At 43.5% G+C, this 14441-nt stretch overlaps 1 protein-coding gene across 4 annotated transcripts in view; it reads right to left on the reverse strand.

Annotated features, from left to right (window-relative positions):
• The window catches only part of SETD1A (SET domain containing 1A, histone lysine methyltransferase), a 1055844-nt gene that overhangs the window by 811515 nt on the left and 229888 nt on the right, over positions 1-14441 (reverse strand). For all 4 annotated transcript variants that reach the window (XM_085618738.1, XM_085618739.1, XM_085618737.1 and 1 more), the window contains exon 6: positions 669-802. In XM_085618738.1, the coding sequence (XP_085474864.1) occupies positions 669-802 (134 nt within the window). The remainder of the gene's footprint in view (positions 1-668; positions 803-14441) is intronic.

The following is a 14441-nucleotide window of genomic DNA, read 5'->3' on the forward strand; positions in this document are numbered from 1 at the left end:
CCCAGTTGTATTTTTTCACTTATATCACATTTCTGGAGTGGTTTTCGTGCTAGTGTACTTAAGTTTGACTGATAAGGTCTACTTGGTGTCTAAAAAAGTCAATACAAACTGTGTTGCCTTTCACTGGTTTATTTTTTTATCGATCCGATTATACTTTTGAAAATATATACTTTAAAACAAATTATATTGAACAGTTTATGAATTAAAAGAATTATAATGAGGAATAATATTTCCAGGTCTGAGGTCAGGAAATAAATTAATCTGTATCTTTCCTAAACAATAAAGAAACTAAGGGTAATGTGTTCAGAAAGTTTAGTTTTCCTTTACTGGTATAATGTCATCCATCCCATATGTGCTAATACCCACTTGTTCAATCTTTCAAAAAATTGAATTGGCGCTTAACAAGACGAGTCACGTTAACATCCACATATTGTTCAGACTATGCCTGGAAACAATATTTTTTGTCGGAAATGAAAATGTAAAAAACTTCCATACAATGATGAAGCACCAAAAGAAAAAGTGGTCACACTATTGAATCTTTTGCTAAGCAAATGGTCCCACATCCAACAAAAATCAAGAGCGAAAAGGTGGTACAGTGACTAAAGCTACAAACGTTTTAACCTCTACTTGTAGCCCTTTTTGGGAATAGAGTGGTGGGGCTCCCTTACCACTTCAACTTGAGGCGGGGGTGGAGGAGGAGGTGGCTGATGCTTCTCACTCCCGGGCTTCAGGCCGGTGGGAACAGTTTGAGGGGTGTAGGAGCCATTAACAATCAAATCGTAGAACTTCTTTCTATGCTGCCCTATGAACAGAGAAAATAAAGTACAGTTAATGTGATCAACCAACATTTTCAAACTAAATTATGAAATGTTTAGAAAACACTTTATGAAACATGCAACTGCTCTAGTAGATCTTAGAAACCTTTTACAAGCATGGTGGATTTATTGGTGTTGAATCGATTGTAGGATTATACACTACTGGCAAGGCTTTCACTTTTACACAATTTCAAGGGTGCAATTGTATCATTATTGAGCAGTTCTTCTAAAAACTCACAACTGAGGATTTCTTAGCTTTAGCCTTGTGGTGCTTGATTGCAACTGAACCAAAACTCATGCAGTAGATTCTAATACAGAGTAATGTGACAAGGATGGACAGTAGATTTTCACTTCACATTTTGAGTTCAACAATCGATAAAATAGATCAGTGGCTGATCCAACTGTAAATAAAAGGCAGCTAACTAACATCCTTGATTGTACTTAGGTAAGCAACCAGCGACCATCAGTGACGATCCAAGATCTCTAAATATTAACCATTGAGTATGCGGAGCCCCCAATCATGCCTGTGGATTGAAGGTAACTTAAATAACTATGGGGGTCATCGATAATTAGAGGTTTCGAAGGTATTGTGTCAAACATTGGTCCGGTTGCTATTTGGCAGTGATTATCTTTGGATTAGGCTCCCTATACATATGCAAGTTAACAGCACCAAAGTAAATTAAGTAATGACCTTTTTCTTACACAAGTCTCCAATTTGCCTCAAGCTAAAATTGCGCCAGCAGTTCTTTCAGACCATTTCATGATCATGAACTCCAGTATGAGAATGGTTGAGGCCAGAACTCAATCCCTCCCGTATGGCAGATTGGGGTGTTACTTGCTACTCCATTTTTTTCCCTTGAAAATTGTAGAGAACGGGTAAAGGATTTATTTGCATTAAATGAAGAAACATGTGAGTACAGTATAGTTTGGGAACAATTTAAATGATTCTTGCAAGGCGTATCTGTCTCATAAGATAGAAGAAAATTAAGATGAAAAACAATTAAGTTCACACAGTGAAAGCATGTAACAGAACTATGTGTTATGATCTTAAAAGCACATGATACGCACAGAGGCAATATGAGGGAATAGAGGTGCTGCTTAATCACATCTTTAATTAAAAGATTTTTGTGGAAGAAAACTTCCATGGAGATGTCACAGAAAAAGAGGTGTAAAAAATTGGGCATGCAATTGGTTACTTGTCAAAAGAAAAGGGTCCTGTGTGAGTTCAGTAGGGGCACTTAACAGGGCAACTTTCTCCAATTGTATTTGTAGGTTTTATTCAGTAATTGGCTGTATATATTATAAAGGGGTTCACGGCAGCCCCTGTATTTCAGAAGCCTCTGAGGAATGTGACTGACATCTAAACAGAACAACACAACTGAAATAGCAAGGTTGCAAGACATTCTTAGTGAATTTCCTTTTATTTCTGAATACAAGATCAATATGTAAAACCGAATATGAATGTCAATAGAATAGCTACTGCTTTGACGGATTAGGGTGCATTATACTATGTTGATTACAACACTTTTTTGGGGGGGATATTATGGATAATTCTGATGCTCAGTGAAAAACCCTCTCACAATGGCGAGTCAAATATTTAACATACAGCAGTACATAAAAAGTTTTTCTCAAGGCTAATTTAATAAGAGACTCAAGAAATTATTAACTTATTTCGAAGTACACTGCGTGGATCAAAGAAAACAGCACTGTGTTAGTTAAGGGAGTGGGCACTCCCCAACTCCAACAATACCTTTACAACTTTATAAAGAATGGTAGGAAAACATGAGCTACACTTAGGCTCCATTGTTAAGATATAGTAACTTTAGAGAGGAAAAACAGTTTACAGGTTTATTCAAGGTTATGGAAATTGGGAGTAATTGGAGAAAAGGGGAATACCTGCGTAACCAAATGGGCTTCTTTCATTTTAAGAGCCTCAGGAAAAGTGTGGGACACAGGATTTAGTTATTTTTTTTAAAGGCTTTCGGCTGTTGGTTCTTGAACCACATGGGGGGGATCAAGTAGATTTGGGGTGTGAAAAGCGAGTTGGAAATTTGAGCTGGTAAGACAGAAAAGTAATTATTTAATCAATTACTCACCTATCAGTTATAAATTTCACAGGCTTTTTAGTTTGTTTTCAGAATAATTCAGTAGTGTGGAGCTTTTGTAGACGGCACAATTAACAAATAATTAGTAGAAAAGAGCAGAAATAACTAACAATGAACCAATGGGAGAATTTTATAGGCAAGGTGTTAGGGTAGAAAAGCAAGGGCGAAAACAGAATAAATTAGGTAATTTCAGAACAGAGGAGTCTTCAGATAATTTTAAAAAGAAAGAAAGTTGGTTATCTGTACACTGTGGTTCTTCAATATTTACTTCTTTCATAAATTCACATCGTTGAATCTTTCGGTCGTCTAGGTGGGAATTCCACGGTAAGTTTAACTAGTAGTATATTGCTTTAGACTGTAAGTTACATGTTCCATAGGAATATATATCAATCCACATCGTTTTGAGTAGAATCAAAGTTCAACCAATCAGAGAAAAGCTTCTGCCTCATTTATCCTCTCCAGTGACGCTACACCTCAGATTTCGAAGAACGAGTGTATAAACTGTGAAGAACTGCTGGCCCCACCGCCACATCATTATTGTTTGCTGCATCTAGGCAGTAAGGTCTGGTAAAGGTATGTCTCTGTGTCCATGTGACTGTTCTGCCTATGTCTGGTAAGGATCCACCTGCGAACAGAGCAGGAGAAGTTCCTACAGTTCTCCTTGAATGGGAGCACACCTTGGATGCAAGTTTTCTTCACGCTTTATTGTGACGGAAAGCTATTTTCGCAGACACCCATCTTGCTACACCACCACTTGAACTTGCCTAACCCTTCCGCAAAGGTGCAAAGGCAACCATGAGTTGATAGGACCCTGTGAAAGTTTTTGTTCTTTCTATATAAAATTTTACAACACATCTTAAAATCTAAGGTATGAAGTGCCCTTTCTGCTTCATTTGAGGATTTTGTAGAGAATTACTTTAAGACAATAGGTTCATTGAGGTGAAAATCTGTAGGCACTTCAGTGATGAAGCAAGGATTTGTATGTACAATAGCTCTGTCCTTGAATTACAAGTATGGCCTCTGAACTGTAATAACTTGTATTGCACCGATTCTTTTTTCAGCTGTAAGGGCTACGAGAAGAGCTGCTATCCATGTAAGATGTTTGCTATCTGCCTTATGTAGAGGCTTGAAAGGCCTCCTCATTAGTTGAGCTAGAATGTGCTCAGCTGCCATGGAATTGGTGATTTCCTAATTGGAGGCTAATCCCTAAAAAGTCCTTTTAAAAATTCCTTTATCAGTCTGTCTGACCGTAGAGACCTTTTGATTTCTGTAACGCCTGAATCTTGAAATTGCTGCTAGATGGACTCTGGTTGAGCTATGAGACAATCCAAATTGAGTTTAGTAGGTGTATGGTAACACCTGTGCAGGTGTTGAAGAGAAAGGGTGACACTTAGAGGAACACCAATTACAAAACCGTAATCATTTTGCTTCATATGATAGATCTGTTGACTCTGCTCTGGCTTGTGCCAGTATGTCAATGCATTGTAGAGAAATGTTCAGCTGGTGAAACTCGCATTCAGGATAGACGCTGCTAAACTGAGTGACTCACTTGCCAATTGTTTCCAGAAAGCAATCCTGGGACTGGTTTGAGTGGAGTGTAACACTGTTCGGACATTAGTACGAGCTCAGTATACCCAAGTTCTCTTGATCACGACGGAGCTTTCAGGATGATCTGGCACAGATCTCTTTTCATCTTATTCAGAGCTCTTGGAATTAGAGGTATTGGCGGAAAGGCATGCAAAAACATGCCTGTCCATGAGATTTGGAGCACATTCCCCCATAATCTCTCTTGCGGAAATCTGCTTGCGTAATACTGGCATTTTTTGTTTGTCAAGGTAGCAAACAGGTCTAGAGACCGTGTTCCCCATTTGTTGAATATTCTGTTGATCTTATATTCTGACAGTTTCCATTTGTGGCAATCTTTCAGAGACCTGTATAAGTCATCCACCCACTGGTTTTCCTTGCCTTGTACATGCTCCGCTCTCATGGAGATCTTGTGTTGGACACACCAGTTCCAAATATCCTGTGCCTCCTTGGACAGAAGGTGTGAGCTCAGTCCCCCTTGCCTATTTAGATAAAACTTTGTGGTTGTATTGTTTGTTCGAATCAGGACATCAGATTTCTTTAGTCTTGGTAAGATAGCCCGAAGTCCCAAGGCTACCACTTTCAGTTCTAGGAAATTGATGTGCTGCTTCTTTTCCTCATCTGACCACTTCCTGCTTACTTTCAAGTCTTGGAGATGTGCTCCCCAACATTCCATGGAAGCACCTGTTGTCATGACATAAGTTGTAGTTTGGTGTGAAAAGTTGAAATGTTGTCCTCTATTGCCCACCATTTCATAGCCTGTACCATTTCCCTTAATATACAAATAACATCGTTGAGTAAATCCTTGTCTTGTATCCACTGTTTGTCCATCTGTTCATCGAAACCATCGTCGACGATACAGATCTCGTCCACACAGAGCCCTGTGCCAGAACCGGCTACAAGGAAACCACCGTCGATGAGCCCGTCGACTGGGTGAGAACTGAAGAAGACTTGACCTTTGAAATTTTCGACGACCGAATCATAGACGGCGTCGTCAACGGAAGAGGCTTCTTTGAGGACTTTACCTCAGAAGGCAATGATGATGGCTTTCTGACGGTTTTTGCAGATGAAGGGGGTGACTTTGGAGGAACAGAACTAGATTTCTTCTGAAGACTCGTTTCTTTTGATAGTCCTTCCCTCTCCTTTGCACCTCGGTGAGGAGATTCAACAGGACAAAGTCCCTTAGCTCTATCAGAGGTCTTTTTCAGGGCTTTACCAGTGCGATTTTCTGAAGGAGAAGCCCTTCCCCGTTTCACAGACCTTCTAGATGAAGTCACAGAAGATGAATCCTCACTGTCACTGGACACTGTCTCCTTTCTTGATTTCAGTTTCTGGAGCCAGGTCAAAAGACGCCCTTCACGATCACGTAAAGTCTTGGTCAAAAAAGTGTGGCAAATTTTACAGTCCGCAGCCTTGTGATCCAGGTACAGACAGTAAATACAGTCCTTGTGTTTGGCTTCAATATACAACCTATTTCTCGCACAGGTAGCACAAGCTCTAAAGAGGGCCTTTTTCTCTTTATCTGACATCCTGAAGAATTTGTAGGAAAAAACAGTTGAAAAAACTGTAGAACCAAGTTTTAAGAACAAAACTGAGCAGAGCTCAGTGGAGACTCCCTAGCACAAAGTGCGGAAGAAAAATCTGAGGTTCTGGGCTTCTCTCAGGAGGGTTCCAAAGGGTGAGGCTAATCTGATTGGTTGTTCATTTATTTCTGGTCTCTTTTAAAAAAAATAAAAAAAAGGTGGATAGGATGCAAAACAAGAATGGGCCTAGGCCCGAGTTCTGTTTTAGTGATGGTTTTCTATTGCTTTTTTATGTATACCGGGGACTCCCATTCCGACGACAGGGAATGATACAAGCATGGAAATCTATGAAAGTTCCAATACTGGAGTAACCAGTCGACTGATTTAAGAGGACACCACAGTCCAGCATATAGGTATGCTGGCCGGAGGAATGAGAACTCCACTGAAATAATGCCAAGGATGCAAAACCTAAGTACAGTATTGTCAAAATGTGTTTCAAGGAATATTCATGGGAATCGCCACTCAGAGACTTGTGAAAATCTTTGTTTTTTCCAGCTCATACGATCAAAGTAAAATATTTTACTGAAACAGATTGTCATAACATGAGGGAAAACTCTTGCAACCTAAAAAATGTATTGTGGAATGTTCAGCTTCAGACAAATGGGAAAGACTGGTCTTTCTCGTTCTATTTTAGGCTATAATAAAATGATTTTATTGCAGGAAACAGAGTTGCAGGAGCTACCTACGACACAAGGCTTTAATTCATTTATTAAATGAGGGGTTCAGACTAGAGGACTATTTCCAGCTGGCTTTTAACATTAATATCTACAAGCATCTCAAAATGGAATATGCTACTTACCAGTATGCATCTGTTCTTGGCATGTAGAGCTGCAGATCTACACACTTGTGCATAGATCGCCATCTGGTGTTGGGCCCGAATGTTTGCAGTTTGTTTTTCCTCTTGGAAAGTCTTTGGAAGTCACGAGGTCGGTGACTCCTCCTTTGGATCGTATTGCGCATGTGCTTCGGCCCCATCCTCAGATTGTTTTTCGCCAGCAGGGAAAGATGGAGCGTAGTAATAACAGTGAAGATGCCCATGTGTGTGCTATCTAAATAAGATAAAACTGGGACAGATACAGGTAGCCGGGGAGGCGGGTGGGCGTGTGTAGATCTGCAGCTCTACATGCCAAGAACAGATGCATACTGTTAAGTAGCATATTCCGTTCAAGGCATATGAGCTACAGATTACACACTTGTGCATAGATTATAAAGCAGTACCCACCGTTAGCGGCGACCACCCGTATCTGTTGCAGTGGTTTGAAATAATGTTTTGAGTACAGCCTGGCCCACACTAGCTTGTTGCTTAGTTTGCACATCTACACAATAGAGTTTGGTGAAAGTTTGCGGTGTTGACCATGTAGCTGCTTTGCAGATATCATCTAATGGGATGTTTACTAAAAATGCCATGGAAGCCCCTATTTATCGTGTAGAATGGGCTTTCGGGGGAATGGATAGCGTTCGCTTTGCTTTATGGTAGCAGATTTGAATGCATTTTACAATCCACCTAGCTATCCCTGATTTTGAGATGGGGTTGCCTTTGTGCGGTGGAGAGAAAGAAACAAACAGTTGTTTGTTCTTACGGAAAGGTTGTGTTCTTTGAATGTAGTAGAGTAAGGCTCGTTTGACATCCAGTGTGTGAAGAGCCCTTTCTGCAACGGACTGTGATTGCGAGAAAAATACTGGTAGTTCTACTGTTTGGTTTAGGTGAAAGGGAGAAATGACTTTAGGGAGGAATTTTGGGTTGGTACGGAGAACAACCTTGTTGTGGTGCATTTGGAGAAAGGGTTCTTGAATGGTAAGCGCTTGTATCTCACTGACCCTTCTAAGGGAAGTGATGGCTACAAGTAAAGCGGTTTTCCAGGTTAGGAATTGTAGTTTGCATTTGTGCAGAGGTTCGAAGGGAGGCCCCATTAGCCTTGTGAGAACGATATTTAAGTTCCACACAGGTGAGGGTGGCACTCTGGGGGGAATTATTCTTTTAAGATGGCAGGCACTCTAAAGAGGGATAGATGTTGTCTGTTTTGTAGGTAAGCTGCAATAGCTGCGAGGTGTAGCCGAATGGACGTGTAGGCTAGATTGCACCTTTGTTGGTGGAGTAAGTAGCCTATGATGTGTTGAATGGACACGTCCAGTGGATTGATGGTGTTGTTATGGCAATAAACAACAAATCTTTTCCACTTGGCAGCGTAGCAGGCTCTAGTGGTAGGGCGTCTAGCTTCTCTGACGATGTTCATACAGTCAGGGGGAAGATTTAGGTACCCGAAATCTAGGATTTCAGGAGCCAGATCGCAAGGTTGAGCTGCGCTGGGTCCGGGTGTTTGATCTCTCCATGGTTCTGGGTTAAGAGGTGTGGAGAGAGGTGTAGTTTATGGTGCGGTACTACAGATAGTTCCAGCAGTGTGGTATACCACGGTTGTCTGGCCCACGTTGGAGCTACTAGGATTAGTGTGAGGGAGTGTTGTTGTAGTTTGCGCACCACTAGTGGAATGAGTGGGAGAGGCGGAAAAGCGTACGCAAATCTGCCTGACCAGTTCATCCATATCGCATTTCCTTTAGACAATGGGTGTGGGTATCTGGCGGCGAAGCTTGGGCATTTGGCGTTTGTGGGTGGCGAAGAGTTCTATCTGTGGATGCCCCCACATTTGAAAGTACGGGTGAAGAACTTGCGGGTGAAGGTCCCACTCATGGATCTGTTGTGTCTGCCTGCTGAGCAGATCTGCCACTGTGTTTTGGACTCCTGGGACATGCTGAGCTAGGAGAAAGATTTTCTGGGGTATTGCCCAGCTCCATATGCTCTGTGCTAGGTGAGAGAGCGGTGGAGAGTGTGTGCCGCCTTGTTTTTGAATATAATACATGGCTGTCATGTTGTCTGTTCGGATCAGGACTGCCTTGCCTGACATTTGAGTTTGAAAAGATTTTAGGGCTAAGAAGATTGCTAGTAACTCCAGATGGTGGATATGGAGTAACTTTTGTTGAGGTGTCCACTTGCCCTGTGTGGTGAGATGTAGTAGATGAGCTCCCCAGCCGGAGAGCGATGCGTCGGTTGTCAGTACTATTTGAGGAACCGGGTCCAGGAACGGTCGACCTTTGGAAAGGTTTGTGGTGTTCCACCACTGCAGAGAGCGATGGGTGCGACCGTCTACCAACACCAGATCTGTTAATTGACCCTGGGCCTGGTTCTATTGGCGCGCTAAGCACTCTTGGAGAGGACGCATCTGGAGTCTTGCAAGAGGCCATCATCCCTATTAGTTGCATAAACACTCGAGCTGGAAGGGAGTGTTGTGCTATGAATTTTGTGCGTAGAGCTTAAATGCTTGCAATCCTGGCAGGATTGGGGTAGGCTAGTGCTCTTGAGGTGTCTATGGTGGCACCGAGGTATTGTTTTATGTGGGATGGTTGGAGATGGGACTTCTGGTGGTTTACTGTGAAGCCCAGCTGGTGGAGTAGTTGAATGGTGGTAGACGTGTGTTGTACACACTGATTGTATGACCTGGCTTTTATCCGCCAGTCGTCTAAATATGGGAAGACTTGGAAGTGTTGTCTTCGCAAATGTGCTCCTACCACTGCTAGGCACTTGGTGAATACCTTTGGCGCTGTTGTGACTCCGAACGGGAGCACTTTGTATTGGAAGTGTTGTCCGTCCACTACAAATCTGAGGTACTTCCGGTGAGCTTTGTGCACTGGAATGTGGAAATAAGCGTCTTTTAGGTCTAAGGTGGTCAAAAAATCGTTTTGGGAGAGGAGCGGAAGTACCTGCTGAAGCGTTACCATATGAAAATGGCCTAAGTATGTATGTGTTTAGGGGCCGGAGATCTAGGATGGGCCGCAGAGTCTCGACCCTTTTTGGTATGAGAAAATATAGGGAGTAGACTCCAATGTTTTGTTGGTTGGTAGGAGCGGGTTCTATTGCCTGTTTCTGTAGGAGGGAGATTACCTCCTGCTTTAGGAGTATTAAATGTTCTTGTGACATTGGGCGCTGCCTGGGTGGAATGTTTGGGGGGGTAGATATTAGCTCTAGGCAGTAGCATGACCGAATTATTTGTGTTACCCATTTGTCTGAGGTGATGGTAGCCCAGACAGGAAGGAAATGTTGGAGTCTGCCCCCGACCGCATTGGAATGGTCTGGGGAAGCGGGGAGAAGTCATTGGGTAGGCGTTGTGGCAGAGCAGGTGTTGTTTGTTTTGCCTCTGCCTTTATTATTGTTACCCCTATAGCCGCCTTTTTGATAAGCCCTCGTGAAGGTGGACTGAGTAGGGGATTTGTATGAAGTGGACGCGGTGTCTGAGGAGTAGCCTCTAGATGTACTTCGAAAGGAAGAGCGGCGAAAGGAGCGTCTAGTAGGGTGTGACTGTATGGCTCCCATGGACTTCGCCGTATCCTTCTTCATTTTTTCTAGGGCCTCATCCACTTTTGGGCCAAAAAGATATTCCTGGTCAAAGGGATGGAGGCTTGTACCTCCGGTTTAAACCCTGATATTCTTAGCCAAGCATGGCGACGGAGGAGGACGCTGGTATTGATGGCCCTGGAAGCGGTGTCTGCTGCATCTAGGGCACAGCGTGTATAGAGGTGTTAGTAATAGTTTTACCCTCTTGAATTAGTTCGTTGGCCCTAGCTTTATATTTTTCAGGGTGGTGGTGCATTATGCTTTCTAACTCGTCATAATGTGCCCTGTCATATCTGGCCAATAGCGCTTGAGTATTGGCGATACGCCACATATTGGATGCTTGTGACGCAGTGCGCTTCCCTGATGCGTCCAGTAGCTTTGACTCTTTGTCAGGTGGTGGTGCTTCGCCCGACGCCTGGGACTTTGCCCTTTTACATGCAGTGGATACCACTAGAGAATCTAGTGGCGCTGGCCCTCTGATGTAGGAGGGATCTGTGGGGGCAGCTTTGTATTTTTTCAAGATGCGCGGGTTAATGACCCTGGCCCTAACTGGGTCCTTAAAAACCTCTGGCGCATGCTTTACCACTCCTTTAAGCATAGGTAATATGGAGGTAGACCTATGTGTGGTGTCGAATGTGTCGAGGAGGAAATCTTCCTCCACGGGGTCGGTATGTAAGTCTACCCCGCGATAGTGTGCCGCCCTTTGCAGTAGGTGGTGGAACCCCAATGAGTCTTCTGGTGGATATGGTCTGGAGGGGTAAAGATCATCTTGTGGGACGTTGGGGATATCAGGGATATTGTAGTCGTCCCATGGGTCTGGGGATCCTGAAGGGGTGGGGTCCCCTGTGGGTAGGTCCTGGGGGACATCCTCGATGTCATCATATGGGTCCCCGTGATCATCATTGTGTGGAGAGGGGGTGGGAGACCGATGAGGTTGGGGTGGAGAAGGCGGAGGAGGTGGGGAAGGTGGAGGAGGTGGAAGAGGCGGGGAAGGTATTCTGAACGGAGAGGTAGCAGAGTCCTTCCTCTTTGGAGGCGGAGGTGGAGCAGGCGTCTCCAAATGTCTCTTTTTGGAAGAAAGTGTCAAATGTCCAGTTTTTGGATCCTTGGTGAGTGTTTTTTGCAAGGGATCTGGTGTAAATAAGTCCGGTGAGGCTGGTCGGTCCGTCGGCGCCGGAGGCATCGGGCCGTAGGCTTTTTAGGCTTTTCTGTGCCGATTCGGTGTTTGGAACCTGGTTTGGGAACCTCCGGACGCTTGGTCGGCGTCGAGATGGGCTTCGGCCTCGAAGTGTCGGTGGCCTTGTGTGCTTTGGTCAGCACCGAAGGTGGTGTCTGTGCCGAAGAGCTGGGTTTCGACCCCGAGTACTTCGGTGCGGGGCTCGGTGTCGATATGGAGGTCAGCTTCTTTTTCGGTGCCGAAGCGTGTTTATCGGCACCGACGATAGGCTGGCTCGAGCCCGAGCCGCCGGAAGGCTTGCTTGGCTTCTTTACCGGCCCCGAAGGTGCGGTGTTGGAAGCAGTGTCCTTGGTCTTGCCTAGGCCCGGAGGCGAAGGTGTGACCGGAGCCTTTTTCGGGGAATCAGTAGCCACGACCCTCTGCGCCGGGGTGATGTCCTCCACAACTGAGTCGTCGGCTTCGGAAGCGCTGACGAGGCCCTCTTCAGTGTAACGCTCTGGAGCGTCAATGCCTTCTCCGAAGATGTCATCCGGAATAGTCGTCGAGGAGTGCGCCATAGTTCTTCTGGCTCTTCGGTCCCGAATAGTCTTTTTGGACCGGAAGGACTTGCACGGCGGACAGTCTCGAGCCTCGTGTTCAGGGGAGAGGCAGAGATTGCATACCTCGTGGAGATCGGTGTGGGGAAATTTGGACCCACATCGGGGGCACTTTTTAAATTGAGTCCTTTCCATTAGCCAGGACCGAAGCTTGGAGAGGCCCGAAGGCCGCCGTCGACGACTGGAACCGAAGGTCTGTGCCGATGAGAAGGCGCGTCGAGTAGGGGAAATCGCGATCGAAACAATACCGCGGTTTGGGGTAAGGATTGCGCGTCGATCGTCGAACTGGAAGCTGTTTGGAACCGGAGCGCGAAGATTACATCCGAGCCCGATGGCGGAAAAAAACAATCTGAGGATGGAGCCGAAGCCCATGCGCAATACGATCCAAAGGAGGAGTCACCGACCTCGTGACTTCCAAAGACTTTCCAAGAGGAAAAACAAACTGCAAACATCCGGGCCCAACACCAGATGGCGATCTATGCACAAGTGTGCAATCTGCAGCTCATATGCCTCGAACATGTAATTCAAGTGGAATACACTTTTCAATGGCTTCTGATTAATCTTATGCAAACTAATAACTTAAACATATCTGCTCTAGCTTTAATCAAAGTTTCTGAAGTGAATGAAGCCCTAACTATTTTAACAAGCATTTATAATTAATCATCTGATACTTTAACATGATGTTTAATCAATCTAAAACTGAAAAGATATTTAGTGAATTCCTTGATTCATACTCAGTTCCAGCTGCTGTTTATTCCTCTTACAAGCTTTCTTCTGCAGCTAAAGATATGTTCAACTGGATGGCAATAAATGAGGTAATCCATTTAAGTGGACGCAGCAGGATGGACTCTCCAGTACATCAAACTTTCCGTTCCATTATTGTCCCAGTGACAGTGTTTTCTTTATTCTCAAATGTTAATATATTAAGACAGGCAGTGATCTTTGACCTCTTCGTATTACTTAGGAGACTTACAAAATGACAAAAAAGTCATTTCTGGTCAATTTGACTATCCCCAAAAGGTCACAGTAAGAAGTGATTTACGAAGATAGCTTGAGTGATTTATTTATCTGGAGACTTTCCAAGAACTGGATTTTATTTTTAACAGGTGACGATAAAAGATATGAAAAAACAAAAAGTAGTGCAGAAGTTAATTAATAAATTAAGCTTCAGAATGAAAATTGTAACAAGCGTATAGTTCAGAAAAAGAATAATACAAAATGGTTTGACGAATCATGCAAATGTATTAAAAGGAAAACACGTTGGCTTGACTAAGAAACGAAACTATATATTCTCAATATATAGGGAGACACAGAGCCCCCGTTCTACAGAGGATATGGTTGATTCTGGGACAGAACGTAGCAAGGAGGAACTCTGATGGGAGGCGGGGAAGATCCCAGAGAGTGAAGCCTGGAAACAAGACATGGACTGGTGTATGCTTGCTGAAAAAATAGTATATAAAAGCAAGGGGTGCCCCAATAAATGGGACCAAATGTGGCACAGTTGGGGATTCCTCTGAAATATTGCCATGGATATGATGGAACCGTAAGGCTTAAAGGGCGCCAAGATCAATGTCCCAGAGACTGAAAGAAGTGGAACGGGGAGGGAAGAGGGAAAACGGGTCCTGCAGGATTATCAAGTACAACATAGATTCTGTATGCCATATGCAAGACAGTGGAATGATTTTCCTGCTGTTATCACTTTCTTCTAATAAAACAGATTAAAAAATAAAAAAGGAAAATATGTTAACTACAAAGACAAGCAGTGTGCTTCCAGGTAAAAGGTTTATGCTAAAATAAATTAATAGAAGATAAAATATCAGAGAATGATTGGGGAAAAAAGGTGGTATAGTATAATAGAAAAACTGAGAGACCATGAATGAGACAACTGATCAAAAACTCAAAAGAAATGTAGAAAGTTTGTGAATGTGTTCACTCTCTTTTGCTTGTATGATTTCAGTGGAAAAGTGCGTGAGACAGCTAAATAATCTTTATGGAAATTCAAACATTCCCTTAATTTACTTACTAACGTGAAAGATTACCTTTTAATTTTATTATTTTCCCTATCCTGAGTTAAGGAAAATCATTCATGGAATGAAGTTAACAAGAGCGACTGGAACAGATATCCTCCCTCTTAATAGAATTAAAGTCAATATAGGGTTATGGGCAATTACTCCAGCTCCATACTTAAACTGAATAG

The sequence above is a fragment of the Triturus cristatus genome, chromosome 7, assembly GCF_964204655.1.
Source record: "Triturus cristatus chromosome 7, aTriCri1.1, whole genome shotgun sequence".
Lineage (NCBI taxonomy): Eukaryota > Metazoa > Chordata > Amphibia > Caudata > Salamandridae > Triturus > Triturus cristatus.